Below are 18,022 nucleotides of genomic sequence, written 5' to 3' on the forward strand. Positions count from 1 at the left end.
AACCTTAAGGTGTTGCATCCGAGGGTGGTTGTTGGAAAAGTACTAGCACCGCCTCAAAAAAAAAAAAAAAAAATCCACCTCATGACAACATGCAACGGCATGATGGCACATTTAAATGTAAGCAAGTGGAAAATTTTCACCTGAATCGGTATGCTAATGTGCATGTTTTAGCTTGTTTGCAACTTCGACCCATGCAAGAAGAAATGCAGTCTTTATAAATTACTATAAAATTCTGTAGCACAAGTTATTTTTATTCACTTTTCATATTCCGATAAAGCATGCAGTAACAATGGTGAAAGACTTGAATGCATCAGAGGCAGGAAAGGCTCGTTCAGGCATGCCATTCTTGTCACACCTTGCGTAACTCCGTCTTGATGGGCGCTTTTTTGCCGCTTGTCATCTAACACGAGTTGACACGACAGCCGTGAATGTTACATCCAGTCCTATGAGGCCTTCTGTTGCTAATATTGGTAATGGTAATGGTTTTAGTTCATTTGAACATGCATCAGATTGCAATTGAACGCATCGCATAATCAGTTCACAGTTCCACATGTCCGAAAGGAGTAGGAAGAAGCAAAGCTTATTAAATCCTACCCATCCATCTGGTACTTTTACAATCAGTAACTGTTACATTTGTTCACTTCCTGCCTTCCTAATATAATTTAAGGTTTTTAATTTTTGTTTAATTTTTAAATTTTTTGTCCTGTACCGAAGTACAAGGTGATATGACCTTACAAAAGGAGTAGGAAGAAGCAAAGCTTATTAAATCCTACCCCTCCATCTGGTACTTTTACAATCAGTAACTGTTACATTTGTTCACTTTCTGCTTTCCTAATATAGTTTAATGTTTTTAATTTTTTTTTAGTTTTTAATTTTTTGTCCAATTTTTTGACCGAAGTACGAGGTGATATGACCTTACAAAAGGAGTAGGAAGAAGCAAAGCTTATTAAATCCTACCCCTCCATCTGGTACTTTTACAATCAGTAACTGTTACATTTATTCACTTCCTGCTTTCCTAATATAGTTTAAGGTTTTTAAGTTTTTTTAATTTTTTAATTTTTTGTCCTGTACCGAAGTACGAGGTGATTATGACCTTACAAAAGGAGTAGGAAGAAGCAAAGCTTATTAAATCCTACCCCTCCATCTGGTACTTGAGCTCCTCACCCTATGAGACGAGATGATTTTTATTTTTATTTTTATTTTTATTTTTATTTTTATTTTTATTTTTATTTTTATTTTTATTTTTATTTTTATTTTTATTTTTATTTTTATTTTTATTTTTATTTTTATTTTTATTTTTATTTTTATTTTTATTTTTATTTTTATTTTTATTGGCACTTATGTTACACACTTATATATATATTTTTTGTCACATACCGAAGTACATACAGTGGTATGAAAAAGTATCTGAACCTTTTGGAATTTCTCACATTTCTGCATAAAATCACCATCAAATGTGATCTGATCTTTGTCAAAATCACACAGATGAAAAAACAGTGTCTGCTTTAACTAAAACCGCCCAAACATTTATAGGTTTTCATATTTTAATGAGGATAACATGCAAACAATGACATGCTATGAAATGCTATGGCTTTTTAATATAGTCCTAGCATATAAGTGTTTCAAATGTACTTCTTCCCTGAGATCATATTTCTCCTCTCTTGTAGAGAAGTATTGGATGACATTTTTAGCTAATTGGTTATTTTTAGCCTTATGCATTATTTTAGCTGTTTGAAGATGAACTATATCAGCAAGTTAAGTATTAGTGATTTTAGAAATAAGGAGTTAGTATGTTCTCTGTAGGCGGCATTATGAATTATCCTTACTGCCCTTTTTTTGCAGTACATTTAGCGAGTGAAGATTGCTTTTATAGTTATTAGCCCATATTTCCACACAATAAGTAAGATATGGTTGAACCAGTTTTGCTTTGTTCAATATTGAAATATTTCTGGCCACTTCATGTTGTATATTTGTACTATGAGGTTTCCAGTTCATATTAGTTTAGATTTGGCGCGATCATTAAGAAAACCTCGGCTACGACACCTGACTTGAGCTATTAAGATGGAAAAAGATTTCTAGAAAGTTCCGCCGGGGCCGAGAGCAGCAGCAGATTGGGCTGGTGCGCTGTAAAAACGCTCAGGAGATAAAAGCCGAGGGAGGTAATAGAACGAGGAAAACAAATACATCAGTCTTGCTGTCTTCCTGGCAGCTCTAATATGAATAATTGATCCCGAATGACAAATGTTTTGGATGCTGACCTCCCGGGATTCACAGCTGGAAGTGAAGGCAACTAAAACTCATGTTGGTCAAGGTCGACGGTGCGTTTTTTGAAAGATGTGCAGGATTTTTCCCGTTTTTCTCCTGTCTAGAGTACTTTTTTTTTAATGTATTATTTCATAGTGAGACGCTAGTAGCTATACATGTGATGCTAACATGCTGGCAATGACAGGAAGAGTTGACTATATCATTTTAACACCTTAGGCTAAGTAAGAATAGAACAATAAACATCACTATACTTTCATTTGTTTGGTTTATCTGGTTTAAGGAGTTTTAACATGTTAAAGTGATTGTTTGCCACGGTTACACGGCTGCCGAGAGGGCGCTAACTTTCAAAACTGTTTTTCTTTAGCTTTTTTTATGATGAGCCAGTCACATACGCTAGCTTGAAGCAATTTGTTAGCAAAGATTTGCTGAATATTAGCATTTGGATCAAGTTACAGTATGCTGAATATTAGCATAGATTACCATTTTTAGCTAACTATGTTCAACAATCATTCATTCATACCCGCCCCACCCCAGCTGGGATAGGCTCCAGCACCCCTGTGACTCTCGGATAAGCGATGATATGAAAACTATGTTAACTATAGCATAGCTTAGTATTTTTATCCAACTGTTGAACAGAAGAGTACCTTAGCATGATAAGAAAACTGTGCTAACCTTTCGCAAAGCTCAGCGTTTTTACCAACATGTGGGTAGCTTGGTATAGGTAAAATATGTTAGCCGTTAGCATAGTTAGCATTTCTGCAGACCATGCATAATTTCGACTTTCTATTTAATTTCAACTTCTCGTAATTTCGACTTTCTCTTTACAAATTTAAACTTCTTGTAATTCCGAGTTTTAATTTCATAATTTCAATTTCGCATAATTTCGACTTTCTATTTAATTTCAACTTCTCGTAATTCCGACTTTCTAATTTTATTTTCTCGTAATTTTGACGTATTTCCTAATTTCAACTTCTCGTAATTTCAACTCTCTTTACAAATTTAAACTTCTTGTAATTCTGAGTTTTAATGTCATAATTTCAATTTGGCATAATTTCGACTTTCTATTTAATTTCAACTGCTCGTAATTCCGACTTTCTATTTAACTATTTCATTTTCTCGTAATTTTGACATATTTACTAATTTCAACTTCTTGTAATTCAGAGTTTTGATTTCATTATTTCAACTTCTCGTAATTTCGACTTTCTATTTAACTATTTAATTTTCTCGTAATATTGACATATTTCCTAATTTCAACTTCTCATAATTTTGACTTTCTATTTAATGGCTTCAACTTCTCGTAATTTCGACTTTCTATTTAATAATTTAATTTTCTTGTAATTTTGACGTATTTCCTGATTTCAACTTCTCATAATTTCGACTTTTGCTTAAAACATGTCAAGTTTTTAAGAGTTTTATTTTCATAATTTCAACATTGCATAATTCCGACTTTCTATTTAATAATTTCATATTTTCGGAATGTCAACTTTTTATCTGACTTTCCCAGAATTTTGACTTTTTTGCCTTGTGACTATTTTGTAATTTTCACTTTTCATCTCATAATTTAGACTTTTTACCTCATAATTATGATCACATGACTTACCATTGGGATTTCTTTTAGGGCAATATTTCACAACATGTAAATATTTTACATTTCTATAAAAGGGTGGGCAAAATCATGTATTTTTCTGTGAGTGATCTAAAACTACTGAAGGGCAAAGTCAAGGACAGGATGTGCTCTGATGAAACCCGGACAGGAAGTGCTGCAAAGACACCTTTTCAAGATGCCTGTTCATTAAAAAAAAGTCTGTTTGTTGGTAATCTTGAAGCTGAACAAAACTAAAAGGGCAACATTTTGGCTTTTTGACAACAAATGGTTGAAAAATGTACACCCAGGATCGTGTCCAACATGTTGGAATAAAGTCGGAAGCAGAACAATGGTCACACACTTCCTCACGGCCAAGAAGAACACACAGGAACACTTATTAAATGTTTTGTTTTCCTTCCTAATCATTTTTAACAGGCTGCAATGCCAAGTTGGTCCTGATGCTGCACTGACTTTGACGGCTAAGCGCCAAATATGACGTCTATATGACACTTAATATAAAGGAAAAAGGACTACCACCAACACAAGCCTACATCTTGTCTGACTGCTTTTTTTTTAAATCATTGCACATAAAAGTTTTCCACGCCTTGTTGGGTGTCACCTTTCGTCATAGTGGTCGGGCACCCCTGCTATAAAGAACTACAGGAATTAGCCCTGTGGTAGCTGCCAATTATAACCGTTTCTCCATACCACTGACTAAATAGTAGTGTGACGGGAGCCAACATAGTGGAGCCGGGTCAACGGGTGCACCTCAACCTTGACAAATAACCTCATTCAGTCATTAGAGAAGTGCTGAAACTGCAACTAAACACAAGGGATGGATAAGAAATGTATCTGCAATTATTACTAATATGTTTAGTCGCACGGTGGAAGAGTGGTTGCTCCAGCTGGGATAGGCTTCAGCATAGAAAAAAGATGGATTGACAAACAAGTGTGCAGTCATCCAGGAATGCCTGGCTTGTTCTGTGGCATGCACTGCAATGAAGCTGTAGAGCATAATTTCTTCGTTTTTTATTTTTTATAAATTTGCAAAAAATTTTTAAAAATATTTCTTAATGTTGTTATTACAAGGTGTTGTGTGTAGAATTTTGAGGGGAAAAATTAATTTATTACATTTTGGAATAAGCCTGTGACATAATGCGTTTCACTGCACAAGTACTGGTGCTAGGTTCACCAGGCTGGTGAAGTTAGCCTATCCCGAATTTCACAACAACACTCTGGTATTATAAAAGAGCAGGTGATGGACAGGTTGGGATGGAGAAATAATACGTTTAGCCGCACGGTGGATAAGTGGTTGCTTCAGCTGGGATAGGCTCCAGCATAGAAAATGGATGGATTGACAAACAAGTTTAATGTATGCAGTGCATCCAGGAATGCCTGGCTTGTGCTATGGCATGCATTCCCATGAAGCTGTAGAGCATAATTTCTTTGTTTTTTATTTTTAATAAATTTTCAAAAATTAAAAAAAGCATTTCTTGATGTTGTTATTACAAGGTGTTTTGTGTAGAATTTTGAGGGGAAAAATTAATTTATGACATTTTAGAATAAGGTAGTGACATAATGCATTGTACTGCACAGGTACTGGTGCTAGGTTCACCAGGCTGGTGAAGTTATTATTTATTATTAGTTATTATTTCACAACAACACTCTGGTATAACTTTAGAATTACCACACTTGGCTTGTGCATTTGAATTTGAAAAACTTTAGCCCGGAGCCTCAGGTTTCTCTACCTTCATGTTCCGCCTTTTTTTTTTTGTTTGTTTGTCCTCCTATAGCTGGAGGGTGTGGAGGCGTGGTGCTTACATTGAATAAAAGAGCAGGTGACGGACAGGTTGGGATGGCGAAATAATTAAAAAAACAAAAAAAAGCGGTTTGTGTGGTTGTGTCTGTTTGGTCTCCTGATTGCTCCATCAACCATGTCCCAACAAGGAGAGCAGACAATCTGTCGGGAGGTGTTTAATATTTCAAGTTTGTGTATACAGTACAGAATGTTTATCCACCTTAAATTAAACTATGATATAAATCAGTGCCAAATAGAAATACTGCTGTCGTGACTGCCATTTTCCTCAGGGCTAACAGATGTTGAATCATCTTCTATGAATGACACACGCTTGTACATATGTAGCAATCCAGAAGGAAGTGGCATACGTCAAAAGGCGGCACACAATGTGATGATTATGTAATGGGGGTTTTTTTGTGTGTTTGCTCACTACTTACAGTACATACACAACATCTAAATCTACACTATATGGACAAAAGGTATTCAGACCATCAATATATAGTATATTTAGTGTTAAATTACTGTTTTTTTTTGCTTGTTTTTTTATTTTTTGTAATGTTATTACTTTATCTCCATGATATTTTGACTATATTCATGTTATAACTTGGCTGCATGGTGGTCAAGTGGTTCGCGCGCAGACGTCACAGCTAGGAGACCTGAGTTCAATCCCACCCTCGGCCATCTCTGACTAATGATTTGATCTTACAAAAAAAATTAAACTCATTACACAGCAGCTTAACACTCAAAGGAAATATATATTACATGTACCAATACAAGTATTAAATAACAAACAACATCTACCTATTATGTGTTACTGCCAGAAGAGCAGTTCCGTGGAGGATAAGCGACATATACGCAATACTGATTTTGTCCACCAGACGGAGCCCGAGCGCACAGAGCCCAGAGGGAGGCTGATGTCATTGCAGCACCCCAATGAATGTGTTGCTCAGATGCAATGCCTTAAAAAACTTTAAAATGTGTTGTTGTTTTTTTATTTTAAACTAATATTGGTGTATATTTTGAGGTATGGCTGCATGGCGGTCGAGTGGTTAGCGCGCAGACCTCACAGCTAGGAGACCTGAGTTCAATCCCACCCTCGGCCATCTCTGTGTGTGGAGTTTGCATGTTCTCCCCGTGCATGCATGGGTTTTCTCCGGGTACTCCGGTTTCCTCCCACATTCCAAAAACATGCTAGGTTAATTGGTGACTCCAAATTGTCCATAGGTATGAATGTGAGTGTGAATGGTTGTTTGTCTATATGTGTATATAACAATATAACAGTCACCAAAGTCATCATACAGCAACTTCACACTCAAATATACAAACATGTACCAATATGAATAAAATAAAAACTCCATACTGTATTGCATTTGAGCAACGCATTCAATGGGGTGCTGCAATGACGTTAGCCCCTCTCTGGGCTCCTCAAATAAAAACACAGCAAAAGTATAAGATGCAGATGTATTTACTACACTGAAACGGTCTGAAAGTTTAATACTGGCACCATGTAAAAAAATTAATAAATACAACGGTGTGCACGGTGGCCACGTGGGTTTTCTCCGGGAACTCCGACTTCCTCCCACATTCCAAAAACATGCTAGGTTAATTGGCGACTCCAAATTGGTATGTATGAAAGTATGAATGTGAGTGTGAATGATTGTTTGTCTATATGTGCCCTGTGATTGGCTGGCGACCAGTCCAGGGTGTACCCCGCCTCTCGCCTGAAGACGGCTGGGATAGGCTCCAGCACCCCTCCCCCCCCCCGCGACCCTCATGAGGATAAGCGGTAGAAAATGAATGAATATTATAACTTTTTCCCCAGCTTAATTGTCCAAAGTTTGCATTCTTGCATATGATTACTATGCTTTTAAAAATGACATGTTTTTCCTAATAATATTATTACATTATTCTAGTAAAATTAGGATTATTTTCCCATAAAATGACATTTATTCTGATAATATTTCAAATGTATTTTTGCTGCCATTTTTTTACTATTCGGCTGTATTTTTATACACGAGTGCGCTGGTGCAGCTATGTTAGTCCCTCCCACGTTTCCAACTGAATTATTGGGCCGTTAAAGATGCATGATGACTCCCTGCAGGCATCCGATACTTGTATGCATCGAGTGTACTTACAGGTGAACTCCCTTGATGGCGTGCTACTTCTATGCTAGCCACACAAATACAAGTGTTCCTGTCTCAAATTCAAAAGGAATGCTGGCCCTCGGAGGTAAGAGACAAACTCACGGCTTGTTAGATATGTGAATACCCGTTAAATTGGCGGACGAGGCTGCCGTTTTTTTTTTTTTACGAGCCATCTGCGTCGTCCGACGCCAAACTCGGTTATCCGTGCGGCGATGCGCTCGGGATGGATAAGAAATGTAGCTGCAATTATTACTAGATATAATAATTGTAGAGCATAATTTCTTCGTTTTTTATTTTTAATAAATTAGCAAATTTTTTTTTAAATATTTCTTAATGTTGTTACTACAAGGTGTTGTGTGTAGAATTTTGAGGGGAAAAAATGAATTTATTCCATTTTGGAATAAGGTAGTGACATAATGCATTGTACTGCACAGGTACTGGTGCTAGGTTCACCAGGCTGGTGAAGTTAGCCTATCCCGTATTTCACAACAACACTCTGGTATTACTTTAAAATTATCACACTTGGCTTGTGTATTTCAATTTGAAAAACTTTAGCCCGACGCCTCAGGTTTCTCTACCTTCATGAGGCTGCCGTTTTTTTTTTTTTTTTTTTACGAGCCATCTGCGTCGTCCCTGCCGACGCCAAACTCGGTTATCCGTGCGGCGATGCGCTCGGCCACGGCTCTGCTGCTGGCCACGATGAGCCGGCGGGACATCAGATCAAACGGCCCACCTGGATGAGCGAAAGGAGGACATAAAGCGTTACGCATTAGCATTTCATGTCGCATATGTTCATCATGGGACTCAAGACGCCGTGCGTCGTCTTGACTGAGTGTGCACGCCTCAAGTTATGTCGTTATGCTTCATCTTCTTAAGATGTTTGGCCTTCATCGTGCAAAAATGACGCATGATGCTGGAGCCTCCTTGTAAAGTCACCTCCCCGGCATGTCAAATTTGAATTAAAAAAAAAAAAATCAGCAAATATGATACGTGACATCAGAATTAAGTCTGAAAGCGACACGTCCTTGACAGAGTATGTAAAGTGAGGACACTCTGAAAGGTGTTGACGATATGCTTCCCCCTCATGTTTTGCTCGATGACAGCGCTTTTCAACCAGCATCCTTCAAGCAGGAATACAGACATTAACAAACCTTGCAGAAATTTTAATTAATGAATATAACATGTAATCTTTTTTCACGTGAATGAGCAATATCAGTCTTGTTGAGGAAGATTGGATTACTCAAACCTTTCCACTTCCTGTTTTGAGAAGAGCAGAACTCGCAGCCAAGCTGAAAAGACTCTTGTTTCGACTTGTAGCTTATATAATGTGACAGCGCTGATTTAGCTCTAATACATTCTGTACGACAGAATAAGTTGCAGATTTTGGGAGTACTTTTGCGGGAATACTTCACCATTTGTGAGAGAATATATAGAATATTTAAGAGATAATGTATGGCGGTGTATCTATTTCTGTGGCGGTTAAAATGTATTTGTGGCGGGCCTGTGTGGGAAACACCTTCCTTAGGTTTCGCTACATAAGCCAAGCGGGACACTAAAGGGGGAAATGATAGCTATAATTCAAGATTAAATGCAAAACCAAGAATATTTCACTCAATCATTTTTTTTACTTTTTATTTGTATGATTAATATTAATCATTAATATTCTATAATCATGAAACTATTGTTTTTTTCTCAAATATGCATATTTCTGTTGGATTTCAGTGATTAATATAATTATATCTTTTTAAATTACAGGGTATTGTTGTATGTTGTATTGTTGTATGTTGTATGTATTTCATTATATCAGTGTATCAATCATATTTTATTGTTATTGTTTCTGATTATGTGCATAAATTAATTAATAACTTTGAGAGAAAAATGTCCCATATTTTTTATGTATTATTTTTTCACATTTTTGTTTGTTTGCATTTTAATTATTAATATTATTAAGTGTTTAAATTATAAGTTATTGTATTATATCAGTATATCAGTGGTATTTTATTGTAATATTTATTATTACAGTATGTGAGTAAGTTAATTAGTCAATTATTTCCAGGCTATTTTATTGTATTTTTTCTTTTTTATATATTATATTATTATTATTATATTATCCTTATTTTATATATTATAGAAAAATATATCAAAAATTTTATTAGATTTTTTATTTTTCCCTAAACATTTTTATTTTAATTAATATTATTGATAATATATTAATTAATAATAAATAATACAATCAATTAATAATTAATTAATAATATTATAAATATTAATATTTTATATTATTTGTTATTAAAATGAAAAGCCTGGAGCATACAATTGATGAGGAACAACATTTGATGAGGACAACTCTAGTCCAGTCTTTGAACGAAGCATCAATGCGCCTCAAATCAATCATCTCACCTGAGACATCCATGATAACTCCCCCCGCCTCTGTGACAATGGCGGCTCCTCCAGCCATGTCCCAGCAGTGGATGCCCATGTGGTAGTAAGCGTCGGCGGAGCCACACGCGACCAGACACATGTTGATGGCAGCGCTGCCTGGTGAGCGAATACTGAGACGAAACATGTCATTAACACTAAAGTTGACAAACCACTTCCACACCCCCCCCCCACTCCTCACCATTGAAGAGTCAAATATCAGTAATTGTTTGTGTAGGGATGTTAACTAACACACAAACTGCAATGAAACCTTGAGTTACCCGTGCACAGGGATGGTCAGGATGCTCTTGATGTTGGCCATCATTGTTGTGAACTGCTCAGGGTCCTTTTTGAAGCCCACCTCAGTCAGCACCAGGCTGCGCCTGAGATCTGACACCGACACAAAAGGAGGTGAAGCTTGTAAAGATTGTCAACGCCACCTGCTGGATGAACCACGGAAAAGTCACCTTCCTGTCCTGACACTTTAATGGGGACACCGTTGCAGAAGGCGCCCTTCCCTTTGCGGGCGGTGTACATTTTGTCCTCTATGCAACTGTACACCACCCCGAACTCTATCTGAAGAACAAGATGCATCACAATCAAAAAACTGTATGATTGAGATAAATTGCGAATGTGATAATTACAGTACTTTATTACAAATCACTCCCAAACCTCTTTCTTCACAGTGAAGCCAATTGACACTGACACAAATGGGAATCTGTGCAAAAAAAAAAAAAAACATACAATAGAAAGCCACTGTTTAATTAATGAACTCCCTTTAGGTTTAAACTCATAGGAATGCATTTCTATTATGTTCAGTCTCATAAAGGCTGTCTAATTAGAGTAGACAGAGAAGACAGGCAATTAAAAGACCAAAATAGACAAGACAGAAATAAAACAAACACCAAAAGCTGTGTGTGTGTGTGTGTGGGGGGGGGGGGGGGGGGGGGGGGGGGGTTCGTACCTGTGGACAAAATTGGTGGTGCCGTCAATCGGGTCGATGATCCACGTCGGGTGATCGCTGAGAACGCTCGGAGCGCCCGCTGCCACCGACTCCTCACCTATGAAGCTTTAAAACCCCACAAGGTCACATCATTAGGTACACCTAAACACTGCAAACAGCTATTCTGGTTGTTATCTGACATTAGGTCTAATTCATATGTGACTTCATGACCTTATTTGGACATAAAGCATGTGCAGCAACCTGTGTGTGGGGAATTTGGCCTTGATGGAGGATATAATGAGTTGCTCCACTCGCTGGTCCGTCTCGGTCACGAGGTCGACCGGCGAGCTCTTGTGCATGACGGCGATGTCCTTCTGGAGCGCCTCGCAGATCATCTAGCGAGGGTTGAAAAAAAAATGGGTTCTTCAGTTACTTCAATGTTAGCTATATAAGGTAAATAGTATCCAAGGTCATATAGGCAAGTTTTTTTTCAAATACAGCCGACTATCCCAGATAAAATAGTAAAAAAGTAGTAAAATGCTTGCTTTTTAAGTTGTGGCTTTTCATGACATGTCGTGAAGAGAAAATCGTCCAACTTCAGGCTTCACTACACATCTTAAAGCTGGGTGCTCAACCAACTACTGTTTTTTTTCCTATGTCCATACCACATATCATTTTTCTTTTACAATATTTATGTTTGTATTCATAAATTACCTTGCCAGCCTGTTTCGTGACCGCCACACAGTGCTCCATGCACTCCTGCCAAGGATCACCCATTGTTCACACGGAGAAAACTACACACAAATCCAACAAAAGGACTCCCTATGAGACAAAAGAAAAAACTTGTATAAACACACGCAGTCACATGATGACAGGCTGTGATAAGAACCTACATGGAGCAGAAGAGTGTATGAAATGAGACAAAAGCAGGACAAACCTGTCAGGTCACTGCAAGCTGTTGCCTGGAGGGGTGATGCGTTCAAATGCACAACGAAGCTGTGACGCCACCTAGTGGGCGTTAAAAGTGTCAACAATTTCATTCATATTTCCGTTACACGATTGTTATTATAATCGTCTATCTAAAGACATTACACAAACTAATACAGACATTGATTAGCAAAACAGTCTTTAGTGGTAGTGTTAAAACAGATGATATTTCAATGCGGCATTCAGTCACGCGTACTTTATTATTGTGACAACTTCCGCTTGAGCCGCTAACGCTAACAAGCTAGCAACTTTGACAACTTCCGCCTTAGCCGCTAACACTAAGCAGCTAACCACATAGCTAGCGGTCAGTCTGAGCGTGTAATAGGACGAAAAACAAGTAAATGAACCCCTGAAGAGCTTAACGATAACAACATAATTCCAGACATATTTATATTTAAACATAAAAACATTTTCTTTACCAGACGTTGGCGTTTGAACTGTAGCTAGCAGGGTTGCTAGCAAACAGACGACTGGGTTGAACGCAAGGGCTCTGATTGATCAGTTTGTGTCACGTGATTTTGGTGTGGCTTTTCATTGGTAGGACCGCTGCCAGTGTATTTTTAGTGTACTTAGTGTATACTGTTCAAACAATCTTATTAACATTATTCTGCAACTATATAACGGAGCATTTTCTATTGGGAAACTGAAGGTCACATGATTTTGATTCGTTATTTTCATTGGCTAGAAGGCTTTATTTGTATGTTACATGTAATATATAATGTATTTAAAATAATTTCTCACCTGCTGCACCAAAAATATACTTTCTGGCAGCAGTAATAAATTCTAAATTAACGCAGGACACATGAAGAACATAAAATACAGTGATACAAAAAGATTAAATTGAATAATTAAATAATAAAATTCGAAATTAACTTTTTCCCAGTGGTTGTCTTGCAGGCTTTCCTACCGTCTCAAAATATAAGCATCAGTTTTCCTTAAGCTGTTTTGCCTTTTCCCAAAAGACAACCCTCATGTTGTGCTGTGAAATAATGAGAGTCATGCGGAGGCACTATTTGCAACAGGGGCCTTGGGGGAAAACATCTGTCTTTTTCACCAGGGAGCGTCTGCTTTGACACTCAGCATTGTCGCCCACCAGCCCTGAGAAGACGGAATACTGGTAAGCATGTGCTTTTATTACCCCAAAAAACTGAAAAACTTTGTGCAAAATCAATCACGTTGCATGTACAGTGTCTTCTAGTTCTGCCAAACTAACAATAAGGCCTCTCTGTCACCATGACAACCACCCCCAAAACATCTTCAGTGATGATCAGCGTTGCGGCATGTAAGTTTTGGTGTGCTGTCCGTTTTTTGTTTTTTTTTTTCAGACAATGAACTTGTTGTCCGTTCCCAAAAGGTCTACTTGTGGTTTCCATGAGTCCCGGTCCACTGTCAGCTCATTTCGGCACGACCCCCAACATCAAGCACATCGTGGTGGGACGCTGTTTCAGTTACATCACACTCGTCAACCCCGGCGTTAGGTAATGCATTATCTAACCATAAATTTAATTTAATTTGATTTTATGATGTAAAAACAACATTTTGTAGTATTTGGAGGTCATAGGCCATGCAGGACACTAAAGGGGGAAGTGATAGCTATAATTCAAGATTAAACGTGAAACCATTTTGTCATATTTTTTGCTGTAACATTTTTATTTGTATTATTAATATTAATCATAAATATTCTATAATTATTAAACTATTGTTTTTGTATTGCATGATATCATTAGTCTCATTTTATTATGTTCGCTTTATAATTGTGCAACTAAATTAATGTATTTTTTTACTCAAATACGCATAAGTTTTTGTTGGATTTGAGCGATTAATATAATTTTTGTAATTATAGGTTATTGTATTGTGTTTCATTATATCAGTGTGTCAATATTTATTGTAATTGTTTATGATTATGTGCATAAATTAATTAACAACTTGATTAGAGAAAAATGTTGCCTATCTTTTGTTCCTTTTAATTATTAATATTATGATTGTTTAAATTATAGGTTATTGTATCATATCAGTATATCAGTTGTATTTTATTGTAATTGTTTGTTATTACAGTATGTGAGTAAGTTAATTAGTCAATTATATCCAAGCTATTTTATTGTATTTTTCCTTTTTTTATATTATGTTATTAGTATATTATCTTTATTTTATATATTATATATCCAAAAATTGTATTTGATTATTCATTTTTTCCCCAAACATTTTTATTTTACTTACTTTTGTATTTTTTATTATTTTATTATTATTATTTTTAAGCTATTTTCATATTATATTATTATTATATTATCCTTCTTTATATATTATATATCCAAAAATTGGATTTGATTTTTTCCCCAAACATTTTTATTAATATTATACGATTAATATTATAATATTTGTTTTAATTACAATTATTGTATTTTTATTTTTATTTTTATTTTTATTTTTATTTTTATTTTTATTTTTATTTTTATTTTTATTTTTATTTTTATTTTTATTTTTATTTTTATTTTTATTTTTATTTTTATTTTTATTTTTATTTTTATTTTTATTTTTATTTTTATTTTTATTTTTATTTTTATTTTTATTTTTATTTTTATTTTTATTTTTATTTTTATTTATTCATTCATTTATTTTTGCTTAGTGTGTGTTATTTTTTTGCTAAATATAAATAAATGACATGATAGCTCCTCACCAAGTTACCAAATATGGTTCCATGCTAACGCTGCAGTGGCTTTCTACATAGGTATGACTGTGAGGAGATCTGGCGACAGTTTGAGGAGGCGGTGGTGCAGCAGGCGTCCTGCGGCGTTGCCGTGGAGGACTACCGACACATGTTCCAAGCCATACCGCAAACTTGGGCCTGCGACCGGGTAGCGGGCTGTTAACTGGTTACGATTAATTTGGAAGGAGGCCTAATTAATATCCGCTTGTTGTTTTTAATCAGTTCCTTTTCTGGAGTAAGACCAGAACACTCATACACGACTATGCAGCGGTGATGCGGCGGTTTTGGACACTGGAGGACACGCTGGTTGGTTACATGTTCAACGATCTCATTTGGTGTGGTCAACAGGAAGAATGGGGTATACGTATTACGCCGCTACTTCCTTGTTTTATCCGTTTACGTTCACTGAACTCAATCGGGATTATTTATCATCCCAGATTTCGATTTTGGCTCCTGTCCTCAGTGGTCGGCGTGTATAGATCATCCCGTGTACTCTCTTTGGAGGCAAGCTTCAAAAAATGTGAGTGCTACTGTACTGTGACTTTCCCATCGTAAACATCAGAGAACACTCCATTCGGAACAACCCGGCACGTTTTTAACACACCCAGGAAAATACACACACACACACACACACGCCATGCACGTCAACACAAGCTTCCGCTTGCAATAATTTATTCATTAAGTATGTATTTATTTGAATTTTTTCTTGATGTAGTTTGGCATAAAACTTCATTTGTTTTTATTTATATATTTATTTTTTGTGTTTTATTTATTTATTCAATATTTTTGCCATTTTATTTGTTAGCGCAGATTTTTTTTTCATTCATTAATTATTTTAGCATGAATTCAGTTCAATTTGTAATTATAGAATTATAATAAAATAATAATTGTATTTATAACATAATAAAATGAGATAAAATATGACTTTATTAGTCCCACTCGAGAAAACTTATAATTATATTAATGTATTTCTATGTTTTTAATTTTTATTTATATTTATTTTATTATTAGTTTTAATTTTTCTATTTCAATTTTTCCATATTTTTTGTTATATATGCATGTATTTGTTTTTTCATTTACATTAATTATTTTCATTTATTAATATTAATTATATCAATCTTAGAACATCACAAATATAATATTTATTAACACTGAATTTTTTTTCAGTCATTTATTTTTAGCATTTATAAAATAATTTCATTTATAACTTAATAAGATAAGATAAAAATATGCCTTTATTAGTGTATAGATCATCCCGTGTACTCTCTTTGGAGGCAAGCTTCAAAAAATGTGAGTGCTACTGTACTGTATTTGCACCATCAACCTTCTGCTGTTCATCTTCTAATACTAGTTTGCAGAAATGGCTTGTGGGAACATCACCGTCTTACTCAATGGATCCATTGAGAACGCCTTCAACAGGAACAGGTTTATTTCATTGTGGAACCTTTAATAATATCATATATTTGGCTATGATTTCTGTTTTTTGGTTAATTTTATAGCATGTTTGGAAGTGTGGAGTTGGATGGTCTGAATCCACACAGGGTCAACTATGTCAACATCAAGGTGGTGGCCAACCTGGACGGACCATTTATGTAAGAATGGCAACCTTTTTAAACTTTTATATTGGAATATTTTTCAAAAAGTTGACCTTTTATGTGAATTTTTATCCCATTGTATTGAGTTGTGGACTCCTATAGAGCAGCTACACACAATAACCTTTCGAGTTCTTCCAGAATCTGCACCTATTCAGCAAGAACTGTAGCAAAAGAAGTTTTTTTCCCCCAAAATTTTTTTCAGGGCGGCACGGTGGATGAGTGGTTAGCGCGCAGACCTCACAGCTAGGAGACCAGGGTTCAATTCCACCCTCGGCGACCCTTGTGAGGAAAAAGCGGTCGAAAATGAATGAATTAATATTGTAATATTTTTCAAAAAGGGGACCTATTATGTGAATTTTCATCCCATTGTATTGATTTGTGGACTCCTATAGAGCAGCTACACACAATAACCTTTCTAGTTCTTCCAGAATCTGCAACTATTCAGCAAGAACTGTAGCAAAACCTGAGAAAGAAGTTTTTTTTCCGCAAAATTTTTTTTCAGGGGGGCACGGCAGTCGAGTGGTTAGCGCGCAGACCTCACAGCTAGGAGACCAGGGTTAAATTCCACCCTCGGCCATCCCTGTGTGTAGTTTGCATGTTCTCCCCGTGCATGCGTGGGTTTTCTCCGGGTTCCAAAAATTCCAAAAACACACATTCCAAAAACATGCTAGGTTAATTAGCAACTCCAAATTGTCCATAGGTATGAATGTGAGTGTGAATGGTTGTTTGTCTATATGTGCCCTGTGATTGGCTGGCCACCAGTCCAGGGTGTACCCCACCTCTCGCCCGAAGACAGCTGGGATAGGCTCCAGCACCCCTGCCATCCTTGTGAGGAAAAGTGGTAGAAAATGAATGTATTGAGTTGTGGACTCCCATAGAGCAGCTACACACAATAACCTTTCTAGTTCTTCCAGAATCTGCACCTATTCAGTAAGACCTGTAGCAAAACCTGAGAAAGAAGTTTTTTCCCAATTTTTTTTTTCCTTCACAGAGAATCCTGTGATCGAGGTTCCATTGTGGACCTGATCCACATACTCCGCTTCAGAGGTTTTCGCTGGACCTGCTCGGACAACGACCAGTAAGTGACACTCTGGAAAGACACACAGATCAGATCTAAAGCGACGTCCAATGTGTCCACAGGATCCTGATGATCCTGCAGTGCGTCCAGAACCCGGAACACTCATCCTGCAGGATGTGCGCGGATAGCCTGTCACACAGAAATACGACATTCCGATGAGTTTTTTTGTTATCCAAACTCACCCGTGCTTGGTTAGTTTCCAAGATTACGCAAAAACTACTTCACCAATTTTAAACAAATTTTTTTTTAATTAAAACAATTTTTTAATTAAAGAAAAACTAAAAAACTTTTAAAACTTTTTAAAAAACTTTTTAAAACTTTTTAAAACTTTTTTAAAACTTTTTACACTTTTTGAACTTTTTGAACTTTTTGAACTTTTTGAACTTTTTGAACTTTTTGAACTTTTTTAACTTTTTTAACTTTTTTAACTTTTTTATTTTTTTTTAACTTTTTTATTTTTTTTAACTTTTTTTTAACTTTTTAACTTTTTTAAAACTTTTTTAAT

At 36.0% G+C, this 18,022-nt stretch overlaps 2 protein-coding genes across 3 annotated transcripts; one reads left to right on the top strand and one right to left on the bottom strand.

The window, feature by feature from the left end:
- Nucleotides 1-22: 22 nt before the first annotated feature.
- Nucleotides 23-12,635, bottom strand: LOC131108937 (inositol monophosphatase 1-like). Its single transcript, XM_058060387.1, has 10 exons — nucleotides 12,560-12,635; nucleotides 12,091-12,161; nucleotides 11,868-11,975; nucleotides 11,415-11,548; nucleotides 11,175-11,279; nucleotides 10,883-10,928; nucleotides 10,678-10,786; nucleotides 10,492-10,600; nucleotides 10,193-10,344; nucleotides 23-8,525 (listed from the first exon to the last, which is right to left on the bottom strand). Exons 3-10 carry the CDS (start codon nucleotides 11,928-11,930, stop codon nucleotides 8,404-8,406), a joined length of 840 nt encoding a protein of 279 aa, XP_057916370.1. The 5' UTR covers nucleotides 11,931-11,975; nucleotides 12,091-12,161; nucleotides 12,560-12,635; the 3' UTR covers nucleotides 23-8,403.
- On the top strand, nucleotides 12,413-17,744 carry LOC131108935 (ADP-ribosyl cyclase/cyclic ADP-ribose hydrolase 1). Of its 2 annotated transcripts, none has more exons than XM_058060383.1 (10): nucleotides 12,413-13,257; nucleotides 13,329-13,422; nucleotides 13,495-13,618; nucleotides 14,866-14,992; nucleotides 15,067-15,202; nucleotides 15,282-15,364; nucleotides 16,196-16,269; nucleotides 16,344-16,436; nucleotides 17,431-17,517; nucleotides 17,580-17,744. In XM_058060383.1, exons 2-10 carry the CDS (start codon nucleotides 13,374-13,376, stop codon nucleotides 17,674-17,676), a joined length of 870 nt encoding a protein of 289 aa, XP_057916366.1. In that variant the 5' UTR covers nucleotides 12,413-13,257; nucleotides 13,329-13,373; the 3' UTR covers nucleotides 17,677-17,744. The 2 variants fall into 2 exon arrangements, with proteins under 2 accessions (XP_057916366.1, XP_057916367.1); XM_058060384.1 differs by having other exon boundaries at nucleotides 13,402-13,422.
- Nucleotides 17,745-18,022: the final 278 nt, after the last annotated feature.

Source organism: Doryrhamphus excisus, chromosome 21, assembly GCF_030265055.1.
Source record: "Doryrhamphus excisus isolate RoL2022-K1 chromosome 21, RoL_Dexc_1.0, whole genome shotgun sequence".
NCBI lineage: Eukaryota > Metazoa > Chordata > Actinopteri > Syngnathiformes > Syngnathidae > Doryrhamphus > Doryrhamphus excisus.